General features: G+C 47.5%; 1 protein-coding gene across 9 annotated transcripts in view; it reads right to left on the reverse strand.

Moving 5' to 3' along the window:
* Window positions 1-27989, reverse strand: part of Camk1d (calcium/calmodulin dependent protein kinase ID) — a 366227-nt gene that overhangs the window by 39268 nt on the left and 298970 nt on the right. For all 9 annotated transcript variants that reach the window (XM_087206791.1, XM_087206790.1, XM_087206796.1 and 6 more), the window contains 2 exons: window positions 14237-14375; window positions 8051-8177 (listed from right to left, as the gene is read on the reverse strand). In XM_087206791.1, coding sequence (XP_087062917.1) covers window positions 8051-8177; window positions 14237-14375 — 266 coding nt within the window. The remainder of the gene's footprint in view (window positions 1-8050; window positions 8178-14236; window positions 14376-27989) is intronic.

The following is a 27989-nucleotide window of genomic DNA, read 5'->3' on the forward strand; positions in this document are numbered from 1 at the left end:
CACGGGTGGATGAGTGAAAACAACCTACGCCAACCGCAGGAGAGTTCCAAAGACGTAGTGACCCTGCACGTCAAAGAAGTGGTGAGATTTAAACTGTGGGAGAGGGGACAGTGGCCTGAGCCGAGATAGTACCTAAGATCTAGGGATCAAGGAGAACAAGACTCAGCTTTCATGCTGTTCAAACCTCCCATGTATATTTCACGGGAGAATTTGGTCTTGGCAAGAATTCTACTGCAGCAAAAACATGAAGTTGAAATGTGCCTAGCAAGTGTGTTTGCTGGCAGGAGAATTACCAGCAGCAGGGCTATTAAAAAACAAAAAGAATCACATCACAAGGGGCTTTCCTGAGAACACCTTAGGAACGGAGTATTGCAGTCTGGACTGTGGGCAAGGAAAATACAGCTGGAGCCCAGTCATTCCTTGTCCGTGGTGTGGCTTCCACCCAAGTCTCAGGAGGAGACCTCTTCCTGTTGGTATAGATTCCTTAGCTCTTTCTTATTCTTCACTCAGAGTGGTAATTTACTAAAAATATATTACTAAAGAGCAGCTCACTCTGATTTTCCCGATAGCCTCTTGAGTTTTACCACAGGCGTGAAAAGTCCCCATCAGAGCACCATCTTGGTTTATAATTACATTCTACTCTGAGCTGGGATTTCCGTTCAAACACTACCAAAGCCAAGAGCCGCTGTGGCTGAGGAGCTGGGCTAAGGAATGGGAGGGGAGTGGAAAATGGGAGGGTGGGAAAGACTTGGAATTCGGTGGGATGGAAGAAGCCAAGTCTGAGTAAGGCATTTCAGGGCAGTGTGGCAAATAATACCTGCTACACGATCCCTGTGGGTTGTCCCAAGTGTTTGGCCTCCCAGCCTATCCAGTTTGCGATCCTGACAGGAGGGCCAGCTGCAAAGCACTTCAGTCATCCTTTCCTTTGAAATCTGACAAGAAGCAACACTTCAAAATTAAGAAGGCTGCCACAGTCATTTCAATGTTTTGGGTCTTAATTTCTATGAAGAAAAAAAAATTGACTAAGCTATAAAATGCTGCTCTTTCTTTTCTACCATGACAAAATGGTACCAGTTCAGAAACTGTAAACTTTATTCCAGCATCAAGTATTTAGAGAAGAGTCATTAAGAATTTCCAGAAGGATGAAAAATGCTTTAAGAATACGTGGTTAAGACTGATTGGGGGGCCGGGGATTTAGCTCAGTGGTTCTGGTGCCTGCCTCGTAAGCGGAAGGACCCGAGTTCGATCCCAGGTACCGAAAAGAAAAAAGAAAAAAGAAAGAAAGTGATTGGGAGAGGTGAGGAGGATTCAGGGCTTGGGGCATAACCTAGGGCTTGCCTGGCACATGTGAGGCCTGGGGTTCCAACCCCAGCAGCTCCCCAAAGCGTGATTTAGTGAGGCTGGACATATTGGGTGGGGGTTCCTCAAAGGCATGGCTGGGTTTGCTTTGCCCGAATGCTAATGAGGTTTCCGTCTCCATCCAGGTTTCCTATGTCAAAGCTAATAAAAGGAGCGGACTCCGCGCGTCTCCCAAGCAGGGGCTTTCTCCTCTATGAAGGGGGTTCTGGTTGCAGCACGGTTGTGAAATACCGTGAGCTGCCCCTGAGTGGCTCACTGAAAAAGAAAGAGAAAGAAAATTCCTCTCTGGCTTTTCCACCTACGTGTCTGCCCCGTACAGCAATTCACCAGTTACATGAAATCCTGTTCAACGCGAACAGTCTGGGAGGATGGGAACAGTGATGTAAGGCTCACAGCAAGGCTCTAAAATATGATACTTAACGGAGAAACAAATAAAAACCAAGCTCTGCAGGGAATACTACCACACTGAAGAGGGAAGACTAAAGGTTTGGGAGCAGAGGAGATATGAGAAAAGATGAAAAGAACTGAGATTATTCAGGCTGCTGAAGAGGACCGAAATGGGCAATGTCCATCCACTTAATCCCATTTCTTCTTTTCTGTTCTGAGTGGAGAGAGAATTTTTCCTTTTAGTCACACGGATAATTTATATACTTAAAGAATGTGAGATCAAATATCTATAGAAACAGATGTTAGAGCTAGGAAAAATCATAATGGCACTTAGTTCAGCAAGTTTATCTCACGGACAAGAAAATGAGAGCCCAAGTTTAAGTGACGGGATTAGACCCCTCTCGTCCAGAACCAACGGTGGTGTTCAGGGCCCTCGCATTCAGGTCCCTGCTGTGACTGTTGCCACCTACAACTAGGTCACCTTGAGCACAGAGCTCCTCATCCCAACGGTGAGCCGGGTGGAACCTCTGGTTTCCAAGATCCCATCCTAACCTCAAGTCTTACCTCAAGTTCTAAAAATCCAGTGATCCCTGAATTGCGGGCATTCCTCTAACCAGGGGAAAGCATTCTGAGAATATTAACCAGCTGCTCTCCATCTGCACTGAGAGAAGAGCAAGAGGAACCATTTACGGCGTTTCAGGCAGGCTAAGCAGAGCTAGACCAAAGGCGGCTGCCACGGCTGTGTAGGCTCCGGTCACCTAACACTGACCACCAGCTAAAGAACTGAGAGGCAGTTCTGCTGAGGAACAGAACAGTGGACCCGATGTCACTGCTTCTTCCTGTTTCCAAGTATGCCCGTCATGAAATAGCTGCACTACAGCTGCTCCAGAAGAAATAAGCCTGGAGATGAATCGTCACTCAGCAAGGTTCAGTGAAAACCCATCTCTCCCTTTGCTGAAAAACATCACAAAGCAATTAAAGCCTCCACCACCAGCTCCCTCTCCCTATCTAAAGTGAAGTTCAGAATCCCTGAAATCACGCTGGGAGGAAGAGAACAACGTGCCCTCATTTGGGGGACATTTTGCCAATTGACCAGTAGACAAAGGTTTGAAGTTTTTTCGCAATGGTTTAATTTCCTTTCTGAAACCAGGAGGACTGATTCTGGTCACAGACTCTGAGCAATCACATACATCAGCGTGCAAACAGCAACATTAAGAAAAAAACTAACAAGCGGTTCTGGACCAAATAGGAGTATATTTGTCACCTCTGGTCTTCTATCAATTACATGCTTGAAATGGATGCTTTCTGTCCCTTATGACTGATGTTGAGAGATTCAAGAGAACCCATTTAGATATTTTAATTAATGCAGTCGAGCAGGCAGCTAAGCAATTTACTGCATTTCTTAGCTCTGACTTTTGCCTCTTACTGGTGAAAACAAGGGGAATGTGTTGACTGGCTCAATTAAATGGACTCCAAATCCAAGTCAATGTCATCCTGGAAGCCACTATGTGACCCTGAGGACTTAATTTCCATCGGACGGGCCTCTCTCTCCTCCTCAGTTATTAGTAAGTATTTGTTCACACCAGTCTCCTCTCAGAGCCAATGCACCTGCTCGTTTCTGCCACATGCTACAAGTCGCAGATCGTGACTCGGGGCCTGGGCTCCCCCGCGTGCTGCTTCTGTAACTCTCCTTTCCTTTGTCTGAGCTCTGCTTCTCCTTCACATCCTACTTCTTCCATGAGTGTCACCCTGGCCACTCCAGTCACCAATGATTCCCCTCCTCTCTGTACTTTAAGTAAAGTTGCTTCTGAAAGGCACCAGCTGTGTCACATAGGAAACATGTTACCATATGTCCGATCACCACCTGCCTCATCCTACCAGGGAACCTGTGGGTGTTGCCAGAGCACGAAGCACTCTAAGCTGCTTGCAGTTCAGGCTCAATGGCGTGGCTGGAGAGCTGTGCAGCACTACAAGTGCAGTGCCACTGTCTCCAGAGGGCATGGATCCTAGGAAGGGAAAAATCTGGGCAGCCACTGTGTACGAAGTTCAAAGCGGTTCGATTCCTGTTTTCTTCTCCTAAGACAGAAGAATACTTGATAGGGGGATACTTGGAGAAAACACCCCCTGTTCATTGTTTCCTCATTATTAGACAGCTCATTTAAATCGAAGACTTAGAAGATGAAACTGTCAAAAACAGTGCACAAACCTTGAAAAAAATCAAAGTAATAACTTGATGCTGGCCAAATTAACTAATGAACTAATTAACTATTAACTATTTGGCTAGTCATTTAGAAAATCATAAGGATAAGCAATGGATCACACGTCGAAAGCAATACTTCCAACTACAGCTGTAGGGCTGTGGATTGCCAAGGGGGAAGGGCGGTTTTTCTCATTCTACAGTCACACATTTACTTCTAAATCTGAAGACAGTACGTCAGGTCAGGAGCAGACGGCAGCCTCCAAAGCAGGGTGCTGGACACGCCTAGGCAGCAGAGGCTGCGCTGTGGGCTTACACAGAAAATACGTCTGCTGGATAAACTTCCATCAGTCCTGAGTTACGGTGCTGTAGGCTGTGCAGGGAGTCAACAAGATCTATTACCCAGAAACAAACATAAAATCAAGGTAATACATTGGTGTGTTGACAAAAATGCCGTGACCAGAATGTCCTGAGCCAGCAAACTTTACAAAGTCAAAACCAGACTCCCTCCTTGCAAGCTTCTGTCTCCCGCTCTACTCAGGCTCTTCCTCCTCGGAGAAAGGCAACGGTTCCCTCCCGAGGCTGTGGTCCATCAACCTGGGAAATACCCTTGACTTCTGTCTCCCCAACCCTACTTTCAGTTCCTCAGAGAATCTTGATGCCATCACCTTTGGAACAGATTTGGAGTCTCAGCTTCTCGCCACTTCCCTTGGCAGCGAGCAGGACCGTGCTATTTCTCTGACTGACGCCGGCACCTCTAACTGGTCTCCCTTCTCCATCCTGGCCTTTCCTCCCTGCCATCTACGCTACCTCAGTGTGCATCACAGGGGGGCCTGTTAGAAATCAGATCTGGTCTGCCCTGAACTGAGAGGCCCCCACCGGCTGTATCACCCCAAGTAAAGCTCAGATCTCTACAGTGATCCCCTCTCTCCCTCCCTTTTGTTGTGGTTCTGGGGATCGAACCCAAAGCCTTCACAGAGCTAAATCCCTAGCCCTCTTTTATTTTGAGACAGGGTCTTGTTAAGTTGCACGGGCTGGGCCCAAATTTATAATCCTGTCTCAGCCTCCCAGAGGAGTTTTATAGGCCCGCATCGCCATGCTCAGCTTTACAGTGATTACTAAATCCTGGCCAGCACCCCTCTGTTCAGTACTTCTCCATACGGTCCTGTCCTTGGCTCCTCACCCGCTCCTCTGCTTGAGCTGCTCCCTGCCGTTTTGCTCACATGCTCCTGCCTCAGGGTCTTGTTGCTGTGCTCGCTCCAAAAACAGCACAACCAGAGCCTTCACTGCTATCAAACCTGCACCTGTCCCGCTTACAGTGAGGGCTGCCTCATCAGCCCGACACCCCCTCTCGCTCTCTTTACAGCTTTATTTCTCTCCCGAGCGCTTCTTAAAATTTAAAAAAATATTTCATTAAGACATGTTCGCAGTACACGACGGTGACATTCCTTGCGTGGTCCACGGACACCTCAACGTGTCTCAAACCTTTCCCTCTCCGCCCTCTCTTGGTCCTCTTCCCGTTCACAGAAGATCTGTCTCCCTACTGTCTGTTGTCTACCTTTATTTTGCTCTTTATTTACAATTTGGGCTTCTCAGATAAGAGGAACCATCAATATCTAAGCTCGTGTGTCTGGTTTACTTCACTTAACAGTACGGTCTCAAGGTGCATCCGTTTGTTTCTCCCTGGTGCTTCTTGCCGTCTGATGCATGGATGAATTCACTTAGTCATTCGCAGTAGTTTATGGCCCTTCCACTCAAATGAAGATGAGAATTTCTGTTTTTTCTTCTTCTACTGATGCATTCTTAGGGCCTCCAACAGAAGGTAGGCATTAAATAAATAATTCTTCAGTGGATGAGTAATATAGCAGTTACCATACAAATTTACCTGTTGCCCTGTCTCTCACAACACTGGGAACATTCTGAAGGCAGAAACTATGCTCTACTCCTATTTATATCCAAACACCAAGTGCTGGACACAGTGCATAGGAGGAATTCAACAAATGCACGTTGAATGAATACAAAAGGAGAGAAAGACAAAGTTGCTAATATTCACGAACCTTCAGCTTTTATAGAATTCATAAAGCAGGTGTACATCATAAAGCATCATAAGACCAATCCCTGCTTGAGAAAAACCCACAGTACAGCAGGGTGAGATGCAGAGAAATATGGACCCTCTGCCACGCAATCAGAGCCATCAGACTGCAAGAAAGGCCAAGGGCAGAGAAAGGAGAGGACCACGTGTCCAGAAAGCAATGAGAAGGGGCAGCACGGGGTTTGATGGCAGAAGAGAAGCCTGCCACACAGTGCGGGGAGGAGATCGGCTCGGCCCAGGGAGTCCACGGAGACACACCTGCATCTCCCATGCGGCTCCTTCTCTGCCCCGAGGCGCATCCTCTGTACAGTGCTCACCCGGGCAGGTAAGGTTCTCCCGGGCAGGTAAGGTTCTCCAAGGCAGCCTGTGCTCAGTAAGTAATAGCAAACCGGACAGCTGCATTCCCTTAGCCCTCCTCAAAGGAACCCACACCTGACGTCAGGGCCACTCGACGGCTCCATAGCTGCCCTTTAGAGCAGGTCACTTCCAACCACTGCCTCTGGACTCATCATGCTGGACACAGTAACAAGCAGGACCGGACCTCAGACAGCGGCCACTCAGAAACCCAGGGAAATCAAGCCCACACCTGCAACCCCAGCACTCTGAGAGGCCGAGGCAGGAGGACTGCACACTGACGCACAGCCTGGGCAACTTAGTGAGTCACAAATAAAAAAGGGCTGGGCCGAGATCAGTGTGAAAGCTCAGGGTGCCATCTCCAGTGCTGCAAGCAAACAGAAAATAGAAAAAGGAAAGAAAAGAAGCTTAGGGAACTGCCAGTCTCCTCCTGATGCCTGCCGCCCGGTCCTAATTCCTCCTTGCTGTTGTCCCTCTACTGCACGTCCTCAGAGCACTTATGACCTGAAAAGGCCCCATTCACTGATGTGTCCCTGTTTGCTGTCTGCTGATCCGCCCACAACGTGAGCCCCTCCAGGGCCAGGGCTGCGCCTGTCTCTTTTGCTGTCTCGCCCGGTGTCCAGGTCAGCACTGGACACAGCAGGCACTTCCTGTACACCTGCCGTGGGCAGGGACACGGGAAACAGAGGTCTCGACACGTCCACTCGCAGCGCCTGCCGAGGCTTACGTAAGTGTCCCCAAGGCTCATCCCCAGCCCACCGGGTCCCGGGGGCACATTTTAGAGCTGCGGCCTAGCAGGCAGTCTTCTGGTCACCGGGCTACGCGCCTGGGGTGTATCAGGGCCCCAGCCCCTTCCCTGCCTCCCCCTTCTGCGTCCCAGCCTCACAGTGAATGATTCTGCCGTGTGCCATCAGCAATGGGGCCAACTGACCATGGACTGAAACCTTCAAAACGGTGAGCCAAAATGAACCTTTTCTCTTTAGAAGCTGAGAACCTCAGATTATTTGTTACAGTAATAGAAAGCTGACTAACACAGTTCCCAGAAAGCAGGTCCTCACGAGGCAGATGACAAACTGCAGCATCCACACATTCAGATCCATCAGGACCTTCTCTGCATTTTGTGTGCAGCACAAAGAATCTGGAGTTCTGATTTTAGGAAAAACTTTATTAATTCTTAGCTGTGTCAGGACAGCTCAGGTTCAGGCGACTCAAAAGAATGACTGTCAAGGTTTGAGGCCGGCACCTCACAGCAGCCTTTTCTCCCTGGCTGCCTCTATCTCGACATTTTGAATGTTTTATTGTGTCTGCATCTTACTGTAATCTCAGTGTTTCACTGTAAATCACTCAGAAGCACAATATTTCACCATATTTCTGGTATTAGAATCTGGGGATTCATCCAAATTAACTCCCAACCTCCAGTCAGGGCCACGACCAAATCGAACAGGATTTCTGCCCAATTGTTAAAGGGTTTCTGGGGAAATCACTTCCCTGCTAACTTGTTCCAGTGCCTCTCAATATTTTTATTCTCCCCTCAAGAGAAATGAGGGCAGTAGCGATCGTGCATCAGGCTCAAATGCTTAAGAAAACTGAGGGAATCATTTTGAGTGCACACACCCACCCACACACGCACGCACACACCCGTGCAGGTGCATTGTCCTTACCAACATAGCCCGGGGTCCCACAGGCTGTGGACATCACATCTCCTTTGCCTTCCATTTTTGACAATCCAAAGTCACTGATCATTATTTTGGACTCCTCGTCTGGACTGTAGTACAATAGGTTTTCAGGCTACAAAAAAAGAAAAAAAAAAAAAAAAGAAGAAATTCACACATGACATTTTAAGCTGAGTTAATTAGGGGAGACTCACCCAATCACAAAGCCCGTTCCTAGAGAACACCCTTGGTCACTGGACACAGAGGCTGTGCCCAACCAGCAGGGTCTAATAACACGGTACAGAGCCCCACCCAGCATCCGGCTGGGGAGGTCTCCGCATGTCAGACCCTTTCCTTTACTAACATTTTGACTACCTGAAAAGATGAACCACATTTTGAGGCCGTGTCTTTTGGACTTGTTTTTAGTTCAAGAACTTATTCAATACTTCCTCAGAGGAAGGGGGATTCCCAGGACATAAAATCACTCTTGCAGGTGCACATCTGTCTCTTTTTATTGGCAACTCATGCCAGCTACTTTTCTCCAATCCAAGGGTCGCTGTCCCTGCCCTTAGTGACATCCCCTGGTGTCATGGAGCCTGGCAGATGGGTCACACTTAGAGCCTTGCCGAGGTCATCAGACACCGGTCCCCCTGCTCCTGGGAAGCAAAATTCATCTCAGAATGAGTCCTGAGTGGGCAGACACAGCACTTTCCAGCCATGCTTCCTCAGGACTTCAAGGTTCCGTTTGCCTTTCTGTAACACGTGGGTTGCCACGGTTTCTTGTTTGCACCCCTGAACATAGGACAGAGCTCAGACAGAGGTAACTCAGAGCAAATGTCTTCTGTTCCTTACTGTTCCCATGTTCCTGTCTTTGCTGCATACATGGGAGGGACACAGAGGAAGCAGACCTAGCAGACAGGAAGGCAATGAAACACCCCTGCCCGGCACTTTATGTAAAACGGGGGGACCTCACTGTCCCAGGCTTATGGAGACTGAGATGCTGCAGCTTGAACCCCGGCCCTGTCTACTGGCTGAGGAGAGGGTGCTCCTGCACTGGGGAGGGGAGGAGGCATCGGCTGACAATGCTGACCCTCGAGGGAGACACCGACTGTCAGGAGCAGTCACCTCTTGTCCGGAATGTCGCCTACCGGGAGCATGTGAAGATTTACTGGTGAATCCAGAACCTTGGCTCTCATTTACACTAAGCCTTAAGGGAAAGGCTCCATGAAGAGTCCAACAGGAAGCTCCCTTTCCCACCCTATCCCGCCCGCTCCCCTCCCCAGCCCAAGGGTGAAGAGGCTTTCTCCAGCTGGGGTCTGAGGTGAGATGAAATTTCAGGAACTGTTCTATGTAGAGTGACCAAGCTTGTTTACAAAAGCCTTTCTTGGCCTGGGTGTGACAGAATCACCTTCCAGGGTATTAAATGGTGGAGGATACCACCCGCTGGTGCATCCGAGAGGGTGGCCCTGGTGCCTGGGGTGAGTGGATTTGATGGGCAGCCGCTGCTGGGAAGGAACAAGGAACGGTGAGGCCTGCCAGAGACTCCCTCCGTCCTTGACAAAGCCCGCCAGGCCTCCCTCATCTTAGCAATGATCTAACTCCATCAGTATGGAGATAATCCCCACCCCTGAAATCTGGCCAATTTCTTCATCTTCTACTTTTGCCGTTATTAAAGGGAAAAGCTATTCAGGCACTTCTAGCACAGGGGAAGTACTACAACAATGGGGTTCTGCAGTAGGAGCGAGAGATCGGACTCCACTCAGATACCACAAGGACGAGTGAAGATGCATAGCCAAGGAGCAGGGTAGGGAATCAGTGGGTGAAAAATCACTGTGAGGAAATCTCGGGAGTGAGAGTGAGGGGCTTCTGGCTGACCCAGCTCGGCAGAGCTTGTGGTGCAGGCGGGTCAGGGAACAGGCTCCTGAGGGAGGGCTCAGGACTTTGAATGTCATGGGTGTGGGATTCTTGCTAAAGGGCTGGGGGGGCTCCTCCCACACTAAGGTCAGAGCCCAAGGTCAGGACTCAGAGAAGCCTGAATCCTGCTGGGCCCAACTCAAGTTTGGTCAAGGACAGAGTCTGGACAGTTCGAAAAGGTTCTCCACACAAGTGGCTGCGCATGAGCACCCCAACCTGTCTCAGAGCTCTGAAGTTCAGGTGCTCAGGCCCTTATTCTTTGTCTATGTCCAAGTTCTTGGCTGCCTTTAACGACAGTCCCACTACGTCCTCAGCAAGAATCACCTACCCTTAGATCTCCTCTTAGTAACTGTTTAGCTCCCCAGTCCTCTGTTTCCCTGACTTGCATCACCATTTGTTCTTGCTGTATCAGGAACTGAGTTCAATCTCTTTCCTCTAACACAACAGTCTTAAATAAAGCCTTTCTTACCGTTTTAACAAGTGTCAAAATAATTCTGTTTTTAACAGAACCCAAAGGAAGAAATACAATCTTTCACTCACAATAACAACACAAAAAGAAATGGGATTCAATAGTTACAGTGACAATTGTGGGTGATGCATGAAATCAGAAGAAAATCAAGCATGTGCTGAAGGATGTTTTCAAATGAGTTTTAAAAGAAAACAGAACAGGCCAATCAACAGTTGAAATAGGAAAAAAGCTTAGGAAATGGGGGGACATATTCTAATCACAAAGTGCATGTGGTTCACTATTTTTCTGAATGTTTAGGGATTATCCACTGATAAACCGATCCAATCACAGGTATAGAAAGGGGTGTTAAACAGTTTCTGATTTTTAATCCTCCTTGCCCCAGGACTTCTGTAGCTGCAGAAGTAAGGAAGAAGCGGAAAGCAAGTGATCTCATGGCAATGAACGAGGCCTGGGGCAGGCAAGGGACTTCCATGGGCCAACTGGCTCTCCATACAGTCTTCCCATCAGGGATTCCTTTAGATCAATAAAATGCTGCTCTGAAGAATGGTTACCCCTGGGGAGGTTAAATCAACTGGACATTTGCAGTTCAGATGGGCACTTTGAACTGGCTTAAGTCTTAGTAACTGACACGAGTGAGGTTTTTGCTGAGTGGGCAAGGGGACTGGGGGAGGAGGACGCAGAGGAGGACGGGAGATGTGGTCCCAGGACACAGCAGGAGGCCTGTGGGTGGGGCCACAGAGACGGACCTTGCCACACACTTGCTATTCTTCCTGGGGTCCTAAAAGGCCAAGCTCTCATCTGAGAAATTATTTTGCTGCATATTGTGGCACCTTTGCAAGACAATGGGTGGTGGCCAATCCCAGAGTAGAAATACCAATCTCAGCCCCTGACAATGAATCTACACCCTTCCAGTGAAGTTCATGCTATATACAATCACATTCCTAATCCCCCACTTGACACAACCTGGGCCCCCAGCAGACATCGCAGAGCCTAGAGACAGTTTTGGTGGGAGCCACTGTGGGAGTGACACTGGTGTCTACCTGGAAGAAGCCAAACACAGTGCTAAGGATCTGGGAGGCCCAGGAAGTCTCTTGCACAAAGAAAGGTCCAGCTCCAAATGTCAGTAGTGTGGGGGCGGAGAAACTCTACCTCAACCCGAAGTGGCAATCGTTGGGCACTTCCTGTCTCCCTCCCTGTGTTCTGAAACAAGAACGACGGAATTTCTCCAGTAGTTTCTTGGGGCAGCAAGACACGGGACCACCTTCTGGAAGAAGGCGGAGGTACAGCGTGTCTGCATGGGGAAGGGAGTGTCCCAGACTACATACTTATCCTTGACATCATCAAGTCCTCTTGCTCCGGAATCGCAGAAAGAAATGTACGGAGACACAGAATTTGGGTTAAAAAACAAAGCCTTTACTTGTTAGCGAGGGGGACCACCAGAAACTCGTCTGATTGATGTCTGCCCTGTCCTTTGTTTTAACATTTCCTTTTATATCTTCTTTTAGCCATTACCTCATTCCTGGTGGTCTTAGTAAAATTTCTGCTTCTCTTTTACAACTAGTTCTTATTAATGGTGATGGTCACAGATATATAACAAACAGATGGTGCTTAAAACACATACATTGTAAATTACCCAAACAATTCTACTTTGCTTTTCTCCAGGTTAAATGTTATCTACAGTTAAGTTTCAGTTAGCCATCACCTTAAACAATAAGAGTTACGGGAAAGGTAAATCTTAAAGGAATGCATTACTTATTCTACTTCAGCTACCTTAACAACTAACACATAGTTTAAATTTTCTCTACCATTCTACTGCTTTAGCCTGGATTACACAGGTGATTTTAATATCCCAATACAATGTTTAATATCTATGAAAACCCAATATTGCAATCCCAACTTCCTCCCCCTAGATCAAATTGGTGTGTGCCTCTGAAAGAGGCCATAACGAAGTCCTAAAGTGGCTTCCTTCCCACCATGAGAAGCCTGGGGATCTCACAGCTCCACAGGCTGGCGTCACAAGTACTTTTCCACCGCACTGTGTGGGAGTAAAAGTGATCTCCCATCCAGCCGACTGCCTCCCCTGGTTACAGCTCATCTGCTCTGAAATTATTCCTCTAATAATCACAGACACACCTCTGGTCACAGCACTAACTTGTTAAGCAACAGCTGCCTGTTATGTTCTGAAAGCAAAGAACTGGCACTTGATGGGGGTGCACGAGAGCAGAGAGGGCCCTACAGCCTGGCATGGAGGTGCCAGGCTGGCTTTCTGGCCCTGCTCTGGCTCCTTGCAGAGGCTCAGACCCAAAACCTAGCCTGTCAAGCTCACAGCACATTCACTGGTCAAGAAGTCTGCAAAGGCAGTGCTGAAAGGACAGACAGGTCCCCAGCTCTTTGGTCCGCTTACTTTCCAGAAGCAGTTTGCAGAGTAGTGCCAGCGTCTCCCACAAACCCTAGAAGTGTGGTTCCCCACCTCCTGTAGACTCACAAAATCAGAAGCTCTGGGGAGCCAGCAAGAGGTTTTCCGCCCTCCAGCCAATCTGATATGAGCTAACGTTTTGTGTCTCTAAAAAGAGACCACAGAAAGGTCTTGCAAGGAAACGTGGAAATCAAAATGGGCAAACAAGAAATTGGCAGAAAATGATACATGGAAAGAACAGAAAACTTGACAGCAAGTCTTTTTTTTTGGTACCGGGGATCAAACTTGGGACCTTGTGATTGTGAGGCAGGCGGCGGAACCACTGAGCTAAATCCCTAGCCCAGCAAGTCTTTTTGTGGTGCTAGGGAGGGAACCTAGGGCTTGGAGTATGTGAGGCAAGCTCTCACCGAGCTACATGTGCAGCCCAAGCGGGTCTTTATGACAGGGCAAGAGGCAGGTGCCGAACCTGGGCAAAGGTTTAGGATTCATTGTTTCTTTCCTTTGGCAGTGCTGGGGATCAAACTCATGGCCTCGTGCATGCTAAGCAGGTTTTCTACCAGGGAGCCACGCCCCCAGCCCATGAGTGCTTTTGTAAGTCGGTCTGGATTCCCTCGTTTCATGCAGCATGATTCAGTACAGCCCAACCCTAGTATTTATGTGTGAGGGTGTGGATGTGGTTTGCGGCAGGATTTCCATCTGGACTGGTGCAGGGAGCTCCGGGGACTGCACACGTAACTCTGTAGCATGAAGTCGCATTACTTTCTGGGGTAACAAGTCTGCTGTTCACTGTTTCTCAAGTCCATGTGGGTTCTCATCTACCCTTCACTGGCTACACAGACCTGGGCTGGCGGAGGGGAAGGTGATGCTAAGGTGCCCACAATAAGGTCCAGATCTTCCCGGGCGAATGGGTGAAGGGTCACTATGTCAAAAGAAAGGAAGCTTCAGGGCCCTGGGAGAGAGCTGGGCTACAGCTCATTAACCCACCCTCCTGCTCTTATCTCCAATGTCCTTTCTCTTTCACGCTGTCTGTCTACGGCTCCTTCCCTTTCATACGGTGTGTTGTGGTGGAATGGGGCTGGAATGGGGGGGGACAAGGGTCTGAAGAACGGCACGGGGTGAAAGGTTTTTATGTCTTGAACAGAATGATCTTGTAGATGGACTTGAAGCAATCCACCGTCTACCTCTCCGGGACCCTTTGGCTGCATAATGGCTACAAAGTCTCCCAGACAACGGCCAACAACATTGATTTTCATCTTTTTCTAAGCCACTTCTGGGCCTCAAATACCCATAGTTTATTCTACTCAAAGCACCCCCATCCCTCCACCAAAACCACTCCTCTTGGACAGGTGCACTGTGGGTTGTAGAGTGGCCAGGTGTTGCTCAGCAGCAGCCTCACCTTGAGGTCCCTGTGGACAATGCCCATTCTGTGGAGATAGTACACGGCATCCAAGACTTGGCGGATCAGAGTGCTGGCATCTTTCTCTGTGTAAAATCCCTTCTCCACTATCCGATCAAATAGCTCTCCACCGGATACACTGTTTAAAAAAGAAACAAAGGAGAGGTGAGGACTTGTTGAACTGTACAGGAATAAGCATCAATCAGAGTTTTGCAAGTGAAAAAGACCCGAAGGTGATTTCTAAAATGAATCCACTTTTCAGTGTAGATCCTGCCCCACCTCTTCCCCAGAAAGTGAGCCGGGGTCAGGACAATAGAAATGATCAGAATGGAGTCAAGTGAATAAAACCAGGACCGTGGACCAGCCGTGCCTCAGATGCCTCTCCTGACCTGGCCCTTGTCCTGTTCTGACGCTGTAAGTCTGAATATCAGATACAGGGAGATGGCACCGGACCAGGTGTCTCCTTTGCATGAGGGCATGGCCTTACGTGACCAGGGAGCGCCTCAGGCAGAGCAGGGGCCTCCCACAGGAGGTCTGGGATTCCATTGGCACAAGAAATAATACTGAGAATCAACAAATGGGATCATATCAACTTATAACGCTTCTGCACGGCCAAGGAAACAAGCCACAGAGTGGAGAGACAACCTACAGAACAGGAGGGAAAGTTTGCCAGCTATTCCTTGAATGGAGGACCAACATCTAGAATAGATGAAGAACTCAAAAAAATTAGAACTCCAAATAAAAGACCCAATCATAAAATGGGCAATCAAAATGACTAGATACTTCTCAGAAGTACAAATGGCTAATAAATAATGAAAAAATGTTCAACATCACTGGATATTGGAGAAATTAATGGTTCTCAAGAAATAATAACAAATGCTGGCAAGGATGTGGAGGAAACGGAACGCTTCTACAGTGTTGGTAAAACCAGTGTGAAAATCAGTGTGGAGACTCCTCAGAAAACTAAAATTAGAAATTCCACTTGACCCGGCTATTCCCCTTCTAGGTATCTTCCCAAAAGAGTTCAAAACAGCATACTCTAGGGACAGATTGGTACCCATGTTTATAGCAGCACAATTTATAAAAGGTAAATCCTGGGAACAGCCTATATGCCCATCAACAGATGAATGGATAAAGCAAATGTAGTCCAGTATTCATACACAGTGGAGTACTACTCTGCCATAAACAAAGATAAACTTGAGGCATTCATAGGTAAATGGATGAAACAAGGCCCCAATTTTAAGTGAAATAAGTCAGACACACAAGCTTAAATACCACATGGTTCCTCTTATACGAGCAACTATATATCCATATGGTGACATATTATTAACAGAAAGGAAGATACATCAATAGGAAGTAGGGAGATCTTTTTCAAATGCAGGAGAGTAACAGATGGAGGACAGTGGATAGGAAAAAAAGAATTGAAGGGAAAAATGATGAAAATAGAGCTTTGCAAATGGGAAGGGGACCCAGAGCTGGAAGGGGCAGAGGGGGCGGGGAGGGAAAGAAAAAAGAATCCAGATGTATCGGGTACATGTACCGATTCCCCGTCATAACTGTGATCACTGTGTGCGGCAAACATGCACCACAAAAGAGAACTGACCTAAAAGTGGCTAAAACAAGAAATACGTAGAAAATAACCAAGGAACTCACAAACAAAGCCTATGAACTGTTTAAAAACAAATAGGAGCTCTGAGTTCTTGACTAACTTCTGCTCCTAAGCTCCTGAGCGTACGAGCACTCTTGGGATTACTGGACCTTGTGTTTTTTTCTGTAAAACAAGAGCATTAATCTAGTAACCATTTTCAACAGTGAGCAGGCACACACCCTTGGCGGCATCAGAAGTCCAAAACCACTTGTGCTTAAAAAATACTATACCACATTGCTTTGCTGCAGTGTTGGTGACAATGTTTCATTTTAAGTGGCTTTGAATTTTGGATTACATTTAAGAGGCATTTTTTGCATTTATGGAAATAGGGACTGTGCTGGCAGGGCCCGGGACTCACAGACAAAATCCCTCATCCCTTTCAGCTCTGACATTTTACTACGTCCTGCATCGAATGCCATCATGGAACGGTACAGTCCAGAACCGAAACAACCCGCTTCATCTCAACTTTTTAGTTTAAATAATTAAGCCAACTTGGAAATAAACTTCAGGGACACATTAACAGTATTGAAAAAGAAAAGACACACATTTATTTGAAATATTAAAACCATAAACCAATTTTAAAACAACTTAAGCAGCTTTACTACCATAAAAGCTATGTCTTAGCAGCAATACACCCTCATACACAAAGATATGAATCATTTCCTGCTAGTCACGGCAATTAGTGTGTAATAGCTGATCCACTGGAACCTGACTGAAAAAAACTAATAAAGAAAAAGAAAACAATTGCAGCTATAAAACTGCCTTCGTGTTTTAGTTTTTTTCCATTACCTGTGGTTATTCCCCGAGAAAACTGTATTTGGACAGTGTTTCATTTCCAAAGCAAACTGACAATCTAGATGAGGACGGAAAGGCACTCAGGAGAAATAAAAAGCAACTCAAAGAGTGAGATAACATGGAAATCGGAGAGACGACACTACATTTTGACAACCATGTTGTCTAAATGACCCATCTGTAGGTAAGCCGAGCTCCCGATACCAATTTCTCTCCAATCCTTGTTTTTTGAGACTCTTTCGCCAGTGAGTTCTGGTGTGTGGAAGTCTGCAGGACGCAAGGATGTGCTGCAGAGGAGAGACAGCTGTCGGGGCAAGGTGAAGCGGGGTTCCCCGAGACTGTCACCCACGTACATGTTCACATGAGAGCCCTTTACGAGACAGAGCCAGCGGCTGTAATCGGCAGCAATCAAAAGGGGGAGCAATCAGTTTTGTTTCTGATCTTCCACACCCTCTACCACCGGGCCACCTTCCCGTGGCGGCATCCCTAGCTGGGGTCCAGCGCTGTCCCCCCAGTGTCCTGCGGCAGCCGCCTTCTCCTCTCCCTGTGGCTGGGCAGGACAGCAGACAAGAATGTGCAGCCCACCTCCTGCTCTGAGGTCTCCACAGCCCCCCGCCTCCCTCAGAGTGATCTGTCCTGCTTCCCACTCTCTCCAGCCCCTTCATTCTGCCGTGGGATAGACCAGGTATTGGTGAGTTCTGCGGAATGAAGACACTTGCACCACCATGGTGCAGCGATGCAGTAAGACCTGCACTGACACCGAAGCACAGTTCGCACCGCTGCAGGGCCTCAGGGCTCTGCGCATTCAACATTCTCCTTAAATTTCAAGTGGCACCAGGGCTCTGTTTTCTCTGAACATTACTCAGAAATAATTTGGTTTCCTTAGAAGCCGAGAAACAGAATGTTTAGAAACTTGACAATAAAAAAGTGACAATATTAATTTAAAAATCTTAAATTTGCAAAGCACTTTAGACATGAAACATGCTTTTTAAAAGCCTGCTCTTATGGACCGATTCCCTCCTCCCCCAGTTCCTAAGCTGGAGCCATAAGCACAGATATGACAGCATTCAGAGATAGAGCCTTTGGGAAGTACTGAGGTTTAGATAAGTTCATGAGGGTGAGGCCCCCAGGACGGAGCTAGGGCCCCTAGAAGAGGAGGAAGAGAGACGGCCACTTTCCTTCTGCCATGTGAGGACACTGAGAGGAGGCATCCATCTGTAAACCAGGATGAGAACCAAATCTGATCCTGCTTCCTGTCTATGGTATTTTGTTACACAGCCAGAGCTGACCAAGACACCTATTCTCAAAACCACCTGTGAAGCAAGCAGGGCTAGGATTACTGTCCTAGAAACACTGCTGGAGAGAGAACCTCGGCATCATGGTGAGATGCAGGTTTCATTCTCAGGCCAGTAAGGCAGGCTTCAGTGGGCTGTGTGGCTGCAAAGCTGACTGGCAAGTTGCTTTCCCAAGTCAATAACCTTCTATGAGAGCCTCCCATGTTGTGCCTTACAGCTGTATGTTATGAATGGGATGCTTGGGCAACCCAAGCATCAGAATGAAATTTAGAAGGGATAGGGTCAGGAGATTGGGGAAAATGGGTACAACCATAAAAATAGATTAACAAATAAATCAATGTAGCTGTCTTAGTGTTTCCTTTTGCAAATACCACAATACAACAGACTGGATATGTTGTAAAGAGAAGTGGTTTATTTTGGTTTATGGTTCTGGTCCAAGGTTGAGGAGCTGCATTGGATGACGTCAGGGAGTGCACAAGGGACCTAGTTAACTTGGGTTTTATAGCAGAACCACTGGAGAGACAATTCATTAGCCCACTGATGAATTCATCACATGAATGGATTAATCCACTCATGAGGGGGCCCTTAATCACCTCTTAAAGATCCCATCTGCTCCACCTCTTAATATCTCATAACGAGCATTCAATTTCAACATGAGTTTCAGAACAGACAAACCATTTTGAAACCTTAGCAGCAGCTACTGAGCAACTCTGCTTTAGGGATGCAGATAGGGAAAGGTAAAACTTGCTACCAAGACTGAGGAAGGAGAAATCAGAAAAAACCATAAAAATGCTCTGCTTTTTTGAATTCCAACCTAGGTTTATTTTGGACAACCTGCCTTTGTCTCTGATCGTCCTCGTCTACTATGGGGTAGTACTCTCGGATTGCGTGGAATTTCAAACATGCAAATGTGAAACAGTTTGGTGGAGTAGTCTCAGCAGACGTTCAGTTCATTTGTAAAATAATATGTGAGTCTCGTCCAATTGAAAGAAAATAATTGTCAACGTATCAGATTGAAAATAATATTTCAAAGTTGCTAGACCTAGAAAACCACTGACTGCACCCTGGTATACTGCAATGCCATGTAACTCCTGTCAGTACACCGTGCAGCCTTAGTAACTTTGTCAGTATACCATGCTATTATTTACATGCCCTTGAACTACTCCACCCAATTTTAGGAGATATATCCTGTTACCTTAAAATTTACCACTAGTTATAATTGAAAATGTTTATATCTTTTCACAATATCAACTCCAAATTCGTGAGAAGGAAGTACTTCGGTTAATGCTGGAAGGTGGGTGCCATCGATCTATCACTACTGCATGTTAGTTAGACCTAACAAAGTAGCACGAAGAAGGCTGCACGGTACAGTGCTGTGAGAAGTCTAAGATAACTAGAACGGTGCTGGGGTAGTGAGCAGCGGCCCAGCAGGCATGCCTTGCAAATCACAAAGGCTGTCCCACGACACGCAGGGACAGTGGAGAAGATACGGTGACGTACTGCGAGAGCAACGTGGTCTTAACGTGTCCTCCAGCCTGGCTGCTTACAAGATCATCTGGCCTCCTCACATCCAGGCCCACAACAGCAGGTACTCCCAGAGCAGGCAGGCTGTGATTAAGAGAGGCTTGAGCACGTTTCAAGAAGGCAGGTGGCACAATTTAAAACCTAGCATAGAGAAAGGAAGTTTCTTTTCTCCATCTTCTCCTTAATCCAGTCCCAGCTTGGCAGGGCCTGCAATCTCACTCTGCCCACGAAGGGCAGCAGCTCATCAACTCAGCTGGTGCCTACAACCCCCAGGACTGCATCCGGCTTTGGGCTCCTACTCCTTGCTACTCCCCGACCCCAGGGAGATCAGGACTTCATTCCACACCACTCCTGCCCCTCCGTATTTTCTTCTTTCGACAAATCCTACTTTCACAATGTAAAAAAGTGCTTTATCCTTACAGTTCTATTTCATTATATCAGACAGGCCTCAATCTGTTCAGAAAATTTTAAAATACAAACGCATGCCTTTCCATCTAATGGACCAGATAACTTTAACCCCTGGTGTTCTCTTATACTCCGATCCCAGCTATTTCCCTTCTTCGTATCTGGGTGCAATGGACTGAATTATTCCCTCTAAAATCCATATGTGGCAGTCTAAATCCCTCAGAACACCTTGGAATGTGGCTCCATTTGGAGGGGGGACCTTGGAAAAGGCAATTACTGTTCAATGAGGTCATATGGATGGAATCGAATTCAGCTATAGCAGGGTCCTTAGAAGGAGAGGAAGAGGGGCTGAAAGTGTACCCCAGTGCTAGACAGGTGCTCAGCATATACAAGGTCCTGGCTTCCATCCCCACACCCCAAAAGGAAGTAGAAGAGACACCCAGCATGCTTTGCACATAGGAAAGGCCATGTGACGACATAACAAGAAGTGGCAGCTACAAGACAAGAAGTCAAGTCTCAGGAGAAACCAACCCTGATGACACTGTATACTTCCAGCCTCTAGAACTGTGAGGTGATGAATTTCTGGGGGTTGGGCCCCCTCGGTGGTGTAAGGTTATGACCACCCTAGCAAACAAATGCATGGGGAAACATAAAAGATTCCATTTTCATGGAGTGTATCTTTGCTTTTTGTTTGTATATTTCCTCAACAAGTAGTCTATCTTTGTACTTTTTCTTTATATATTTTTTCAAGGTTATTGGAGGGAATCTCTCTATTTTCTTTAACTTTATTTGCAGCGTATGCTTTGCTGAACAATTCCGTATTAAGCCAGACATGTTGTCCCTTTTTCTAAGTGGGCCCTGGTGCAGTGGGGGAGACTGTCACACAGGGTCACATAAAGTGCCGTATAAATGGTTTTGATGGCAGATGAAGGGGAGTGGGGAAGGTACTTTGGAAGATGACAAAAGGTCAGAAAGGACCCCCGAGACAGGGCAGGAGGAGGTGAATCTGAGCTGTCTTAAAAGGAGGAGCAGTACTAGGGTGAGTGGAAAAAAAGCCCAGGAGTTTATGGTAAGCTGCTAGCTTCAAGGAAATACAGTATAGCCAATAAAAGACACGTGAAGTGAGTACCTTAAATGCCCCAGCACTTGATGTGTAATACTGGTCTGCGTTTGGGGTACTACAGAAAAGGCTCAAGCTGGGTGTGGTGTCACATGCCTGAAATCCCAGCGAATCAGGAGGCTGAGGCAGGAGGACTACAAGTTTAAGGCCAGGCTGGGCAGCTTAGCAAAAGTCTGTCCCAAAATAAAAAAAGAAAGGCTGAGGATGTAACTCAAGATGCTTGAACTCAATCCCAGGATCACAGAACACACACACAAACAAGCTCAAGCTGAAGGTCAGGACCACCAGAGACTGATGAATGGCCACGCTGGGACTACTGCTGGATGCACCGTGGAGCATCACACGAGGGAGAAAGGAAATTATCACAGAGCCTTCCAGGAGGGGATTTATTAACCACATCTCGGTGCTTCCGTGAGTCTCTTGTCTCACTGAACTTCAGAAAAACTGCTGCTGATTCTTGAAGGAAAAGAGACTATGGGAGGCGGGAGCTAGGAGGGAAGGCACGAGTCAGAGACAAGCGCTGAGGCAGCAGCGAGCAAGCAGAGCTGGTGGGGAGGACGGCGAGCAGGAAGCGTTCTGAACCCCAGGCAGCAGAGGCAGGACGTGCTGCTGCTGCACCACCAGTGCTCAGCCACCCACCTGTGCTCCCCAGTTACCCATTTCCAAAAGGCGGCTTCAGGGAATGGCCTGGTCCGCGAATGTGGGCCTGTGGTAGGGACATCCTGGGACACGGGTCCTTCCCACAACGTGCACGCTGTCTCCACCCCGCTGTCTCTGTCATCTGTTTTTATCTCCGGTCTGCTGAGAAGAGGAAGTCCCCGAATCCACCCTGGCCAGCTCTATGGCTGCACTGGTTTTCTAGTCATCCAGGCCCCATTTTGCATTAGGACCTAGGGCTTTGGTGGCACCTTCTTCCCTCCTTGCTTTCTAACTCCAGTCCTTCAGCCCCCAGCTGGCTGCCCCTCCAGGGCCCATAACAGTGGTGATGGACACTGCAGCACAGAAGGCACTTCAATTTTCTTTCCAAATTTGCTTGTGGAGACCAATACATTTGACTTTTGCACTACTTAGGAGAAAAGGGTTAAAGGATCATTAGGAACCATCTGAACTGTTTTGTATTCTAAGACGGCATATTACTCAATTGACTCCCCAGCATATACAACTTGCCCAGTGGGAGAAGAAAAAGAAATAAGTAAACAAATAGGGAAATGTGAACGTACAGAGGGTTGGAAATGCCATGTGGAGGTGAGAACCGTTTAGATGAATCCCTGGTGCAGCCACTTTGGGTGGGCTTGGAGAGGATCCCTCTGATGGAGCAAGGGGCCAGTGACAACTGGAGGAGAGCGATCCAGGCAGAGGGGTGAGCCCACCTAGAACCCCAAGGAGGGGACAGGTCTGCAGGTATTTGAAGGCCTGAAGGGAAGTCGGGCGACCGAGCGTGGTGGGCAGTGGGAGAGTATTTCCCAAAGACGGCAGAGAGCAAGGTCTAGATCACGCAGGCCCCGAAAGCTGAGGTTCAAGCACAGTGCGTCCAGTCTATATCTGATAAGAAAGTGCTGGAGGGTTTTAGGGGTTCAGGTAAGATGATTTACGACTACTCCTACTACTACTGGCACAGGCCTTTTTAAAACAATTTAAGACAGGATCTCACTAATTTGCCCAAGCTGGGCTTGAAACTGTGATCCACCTGCTTCAGCTCCTCAGCGTGCTGGGATTGCAGCACAATGCCCGGTGAGTCCTACATTTTAAAGGTCACTCTGGTTGCTGGAGATGGGCTGTAGGGGCAAACTGGAAGCACACAGATGGGGCTAGGGAGGGAAGGTGACAGAAGATGACAGCGGCTCCCACGGGGGACACAGCAGTCAGAGGGCAGCAGAGGGAGCAGCGTGTTTTGGAGACGCCGTGCATGGGCTTCATGGATGAAGGATGCTGCCCACGGGAAGGAGAGGATCCAGGGTGTCACCCGGGCTTTTCACCTGAGGCGGTGGCACCATTATCTGAAATGGGGGCCGTGACCGCTCATTTTACACGTTAGCTTGATTGGCCACAGGGTGCCCAGATGGCGGCTGGCTGGGTCTGTGATGGCTCTGGTGGAGGTTAATGTTTGACTCGATGCGCTCAGTGAAGCAGACAGCCTTCCCCGGTGGGGGACATCATCTAATCTGTTGAGGGCCTGGGAGGAGAAGAACAGGTAGGAGAAGGAAGAATTCAGGTCGTTTGCTTCCTTTCTGACGGCCTGAGCTGAGGTATCGTCTTTTCCTCTTTTTCTGCCTCTGGACCGGCACTCATACCGCTGGTACCTGGTTCTCAGGTCTTTCCACTCGGATTGAATTCTGCCATCATCTTTTCTGGGTCCCCAGCTCGCAGATGGCAGATCGGGGACCTCTCATCCTCCATAATCACACAAGCATATTCCAATCCATCAGTATATCCTACTGGTTTTGTTTCTCTAGAGAACTTTGGCGAACACAGGGACACTGGAGACAGAACGAACTTGGAGGAGTAAAAATGTAAGGGCAGCTCAGAGTATAGCACTTGCCTAACATGCATGAGGCCCTGGGTTCAAACACCAGTACTGCAAAATAAATGAATTAAGTAACTGAGTAAATGACTAAGTAAAAACAGAAATATCTAGGGCAGGCTTGACCCACAGAATTTGCTGTGATAATGCGAATGTTTTTTATATTGTCACTGGCCACACTGTGGCTATTGGGCATGGGAAATGTGGCTAGTACAAATGTGGTGAGAAGAACTGATTTTCCGATTTTATTTAACCGTAATTAATGCAATTAGCCACACAGCACAGGCAGCTATCACAGTGGCCAACACAAATTAGGACCCTTGGTAGAATACTCAGAGTCTGAGATGTCTACTGGATAGAAGAGTCAAATAGGCCTCTTTTGTCAGGTTTGAAACTCAGCAGGACAAGTTAGTATTAACACTCAAAATGAGCCAGACAGCAGCATATCGCCGGTCTTTAAAGCCATGAGGTAACATGTGGTCCAACACCAAGAGAACGCAGTGGAGCTAGAGAAAGGGATGTCTAAAGCCAACATCCAGCTAAACAAGGAAAAGCCAGCAAAAGAACAGATGAAAGGCAGGAAGCAAAGGAAGATAGTGTGGTGTCATGGAAAACAAGGAGGGGCATCTGGTCAGCCTAATAAACACTGCTGTCAGATTAAGAGGAGGACAGAGATGGTGCACTGTGTTTGGCAAAATGAAGGCTAGGGCTGGGGACAGAGGTCCTGGGTAACTGGCATCTGAGATGTCACCTAGACCTTGGGACTAGAGGAGTTCTGGACACGCAGAGAAAAGAAGGGTGCAAACAACTGGGAACCACTTTTCTCATCTATAAAGGACTGATTGCACCTGTTTTAATTATTAAAGAAGACAATGAAATAAAGATGGCTTAGTGAACTACTCCTGGCTTGCTTTAGGTGCCTTGTAAATGCTAATTCCCTTCTGCCTTTTCTACTGGGGACCCAGGGGACAGGAGTAAATCACTGATTGACAGAGGACTCTGTGAAGGAGCTCTCGGGAACAGGGCCTTGCCACTGGGGGGAAGGACCACACAGGGCTGCTAGTTCTGCTTTTCTTCCTGGTCCCCACAGCTGGAGCTTTGTGAAAATATCCCAGCACTCAATTAGGATGGAAATCTGACAAAACCGCTGCCTTCCTGTGTGGTCTCCCAATTGAGTACTGTCACTTCTCCAAGGACCAGATCTCCTTCCACAACTCTATACAGCGAGGACTTGCAGGGCAGGGTCAGAGGCTATCAACTCAGAGGGGACAGTCCCTGAGATGCTGCAGGTCAATGAGTACTTCATCACCAGCTGGAGACCTTCTGGTGGAGCTCAGGCAGCAGGATCTTTGTGCCAACAGATGTTCCTGAATGAATTAAATATAATATTGCAAAAATTTCATAATTAGCTCTCTGACGATTACCTATTGCCCTTTCTGCAATTAATTCCAATTAGGGAGATTTCACTTGGCAGCACAATTACTTTTCTATATTTTTTTCTAGTATTACAGCAACTTTCCTGGGGCAGATAACAACTGAAAGAGAGAGGCGATGGCTCTGGAACAGGTCTAGGAATACGACTTGGTCACAGACAGCCCAGAAAGTTGACAACTCACATGTGAGGACATGCCAGTTGGCTGCAAGCACCTAAAAATAACTTTGCTCAAAACTGACAGAGAACAATTGTACAGCCTCACCTATGCTCAGAGGTTCAGAATGTGAAGACAAGTGACAGGGCCTCAGTTTTATGGCAAGGCCAAAAGAGACATTTTACTTCCGTTATTCAGTTTTAATGGGAATTTCTTATAGGCATTTGAATTTATTCTAGTGTTTTTTAGCCAACGTGGATCTGTACTGAACATCTAGCACACGTGTGGGAGGGCACATGCATTTAGATAATCCAAGAAAAGTTTAACATGGCCTTTCCTGACTCCCACACCAAATTTGGTTCCCCAGTCTGTTCTCCCTTAGCAGCCTGTACTTCTGCACGGCCCAGAACAGTTATAATCAATCGCCAGCACATTATCTGGGGAGGCTTCTCTTGCTGTGCTAAGCAGCAACACTGTGAACTCCATGCAGGCAAGACTACGTCTGTCTCATTTGCTACTGCCCTCCCTGGTCTAGCACAGTGTCTGACACAGAGAAAAGCAAACTAAGTCCATGCCGAGCAAAGACATTAAGAATTAAGATGACAGCACACACTAGATGCCAGGTAAGCAACCTCTGTATGTGGTTCTTCCTCTCTCAGTTCGAATGGCTGCAATGTGAGAAGAGAACAAAACCTCTATGCAGGGATGTGGTGCAGGCGGCTGGTTAAACACACCATGCTGCCTATGTGCTCTTGTACCAATGTTGGGCAAAAGAAAGCCTCACTGATGGATTCATTTTATGGCTTTTACCTAGCACCCATGTATCCTTCACACTTTGTACAGAGGGGAAAAGATACTGCATGACATTGATTCAGAATACTGCAGTGTTCGAAAACAACAGTTTAAGCAGCCTCTAAGTATAATGTTACAAGCCCTCTACATACATATTATGTATGAGCCTTAGTGTTACAAAAATGACAAAGAAAAGTTTTCCCCAATATTTCTAAGATTTACTAACAATAGATATGACCTCAACGAATGAGCAGCAGTCACGTGAATACTACTGCCCTGAGATTTGGGTTGTAATTTAGAATTAAGAGCTCCTAGGCATCAAGCTTGAAATCTAGCAGTCTTTCAGGCTCGTTATAAAGCATGGTTCAGACCTATTCACGCTTTTACATCTACATTTGTCTCTCTACAATGACAAATTTTTTACTAAAATAATTTTACAAATGCCTTTTGTTATAGCCATATTTAATAGGTAAACAAGCCATGAAAGGATTAGCTGCTTCTTTACCTCATTTTGCTGCATTATCAATTGCCACTGTTTAATCTGTTGGCATGAACAGATCCATGAACATTTTTGGGTCATACCCTGCCAGCAGGAGTTTTTCAGGCACGGTACAGTAGAAAGTGTCTTCTGGTAGGCTGTGGGACTCACCATTGTCCTCTGTAACAGAAGGATCACTCTGGTTGAGGACTCTAAAACCCAACGTTTAGGGCAACTACCAGTGTTTTTTCAGGTTCCAAAGACAAAGCTCCTTCCAGGAACTGTTTTCTTTACTTCACATTTTCAAACTGTCCTAAAGAGAAACTGAGTCACACATCAGTTTCCCCATATCCTTACCCCTGAACCCTCTCCACCCTCAGCGTGTTTCCAGTCGAGCTCCCTGGTTAACACCTGCCACCTTGTGAGCTTCACCCATCCTTCCCCTTCTTTATTCTCAAGGTCTCAGCACCTAACGGCTCCCGGCCGCTGCAGTTTTACAAGACACCTCTGAAGAATTACTTTCTATTTCTGATTATTCTGAAACATACGACACATGCCTGCTTTTGAACAATTTTTAGAACTTAAAAAAAAAAAAAGACAAGAACAAGAAAAGTTACACTATTGTGGACCATGGAGAAGAAAGACAGGAGTAAAAGTACCTTGTCCTGGAGAAGACCAGAGGCTAGGGCAGTTTCCTGACATCTCTTTGCTGCTCCTCTGGCTGGGGGCATGAGGGTCAACTTTATGTACCCTAACTGGGCCAGTGGCCAGGGATTTGGTCAGACATTATTCTGGATGGGAGTGTCTGTGAAGTCTTTTCAGATGAGATTAACATTCAAGTTGGTAGGCGGAGTAGAGCAGAGCAGCCTCCAGGACATGAATGGACCTTGCCCAATCTGTTGAAGGTTCAAGTAGAATCAAAGAGGCTGCCTCTCTCTGGCGTCTCACTGAACCCTTCCACTTAGTTACTTTGGCACCGGGACACTGGCCTCTCCCTGCCTTTGGGATTGAACTGGCTCACGGCTCTTCCTGGGGCTGGAGATTGTGGGGTTTTGGACTGGAACTCAGACTACCAGTTCTCCTGGTAATTGTCCGCCAGATCTTGGCAACTGTCAGCCTCCCTAACTGGGAGGGCCACTTCCGGCAGCAGGTCTCCTTCCACACGCACTTATCTAGCCACACACTGTACATCCTATTGGTTCTAATCCTCTGGGCACCCGAACCAGGGGCTTTCTGCTTCTTCTGGAGTTCCACCGTCCCATGTAATGGCATTACTTGTGGGGTCAGAAGAAAAATGCCTGGGCTCGGAAGTGTAGGGACCTCAGGCTACTTTGACTTCATCTCCAGGCAGGGAATGCAATGCTGCCTGCTGTGGCATTCCTGGTCCACAGCTCAGCAGAGCCACGGGTCCTCGGCACTGCCCCCTGCTGGTCCTCTGCGGAACTCCTCCTGTCAGCACCAGTCTCAGAGAAGGGGAAGGGGAAGGGGGGGGGGGGGGGGATGACAGGGAAACAGCATGGGACCGGGAGGCTAGAGCAGCAGGCGGCCAGGTTAGGGAGGCAAGACAGAGCAAGTGTTTTCAGGAGCTC

Source organism: Heterocephalus glaber, unplaced genomic scaffold (assembly GCF_053883595.1).
Source record: "Heterocephalus glaber isolate CG9 unplaced genomic scaffold, H.glaber_assembly_v1.0 deba00000738, whole genome shotgun sequence".
Taxonomy (NCBI): Eukaryota; Metazoa; Chordata; class Mammalia; order Rodentia; family Bathyergidae; genus Heterocephalus; species Heterocephalus glaber.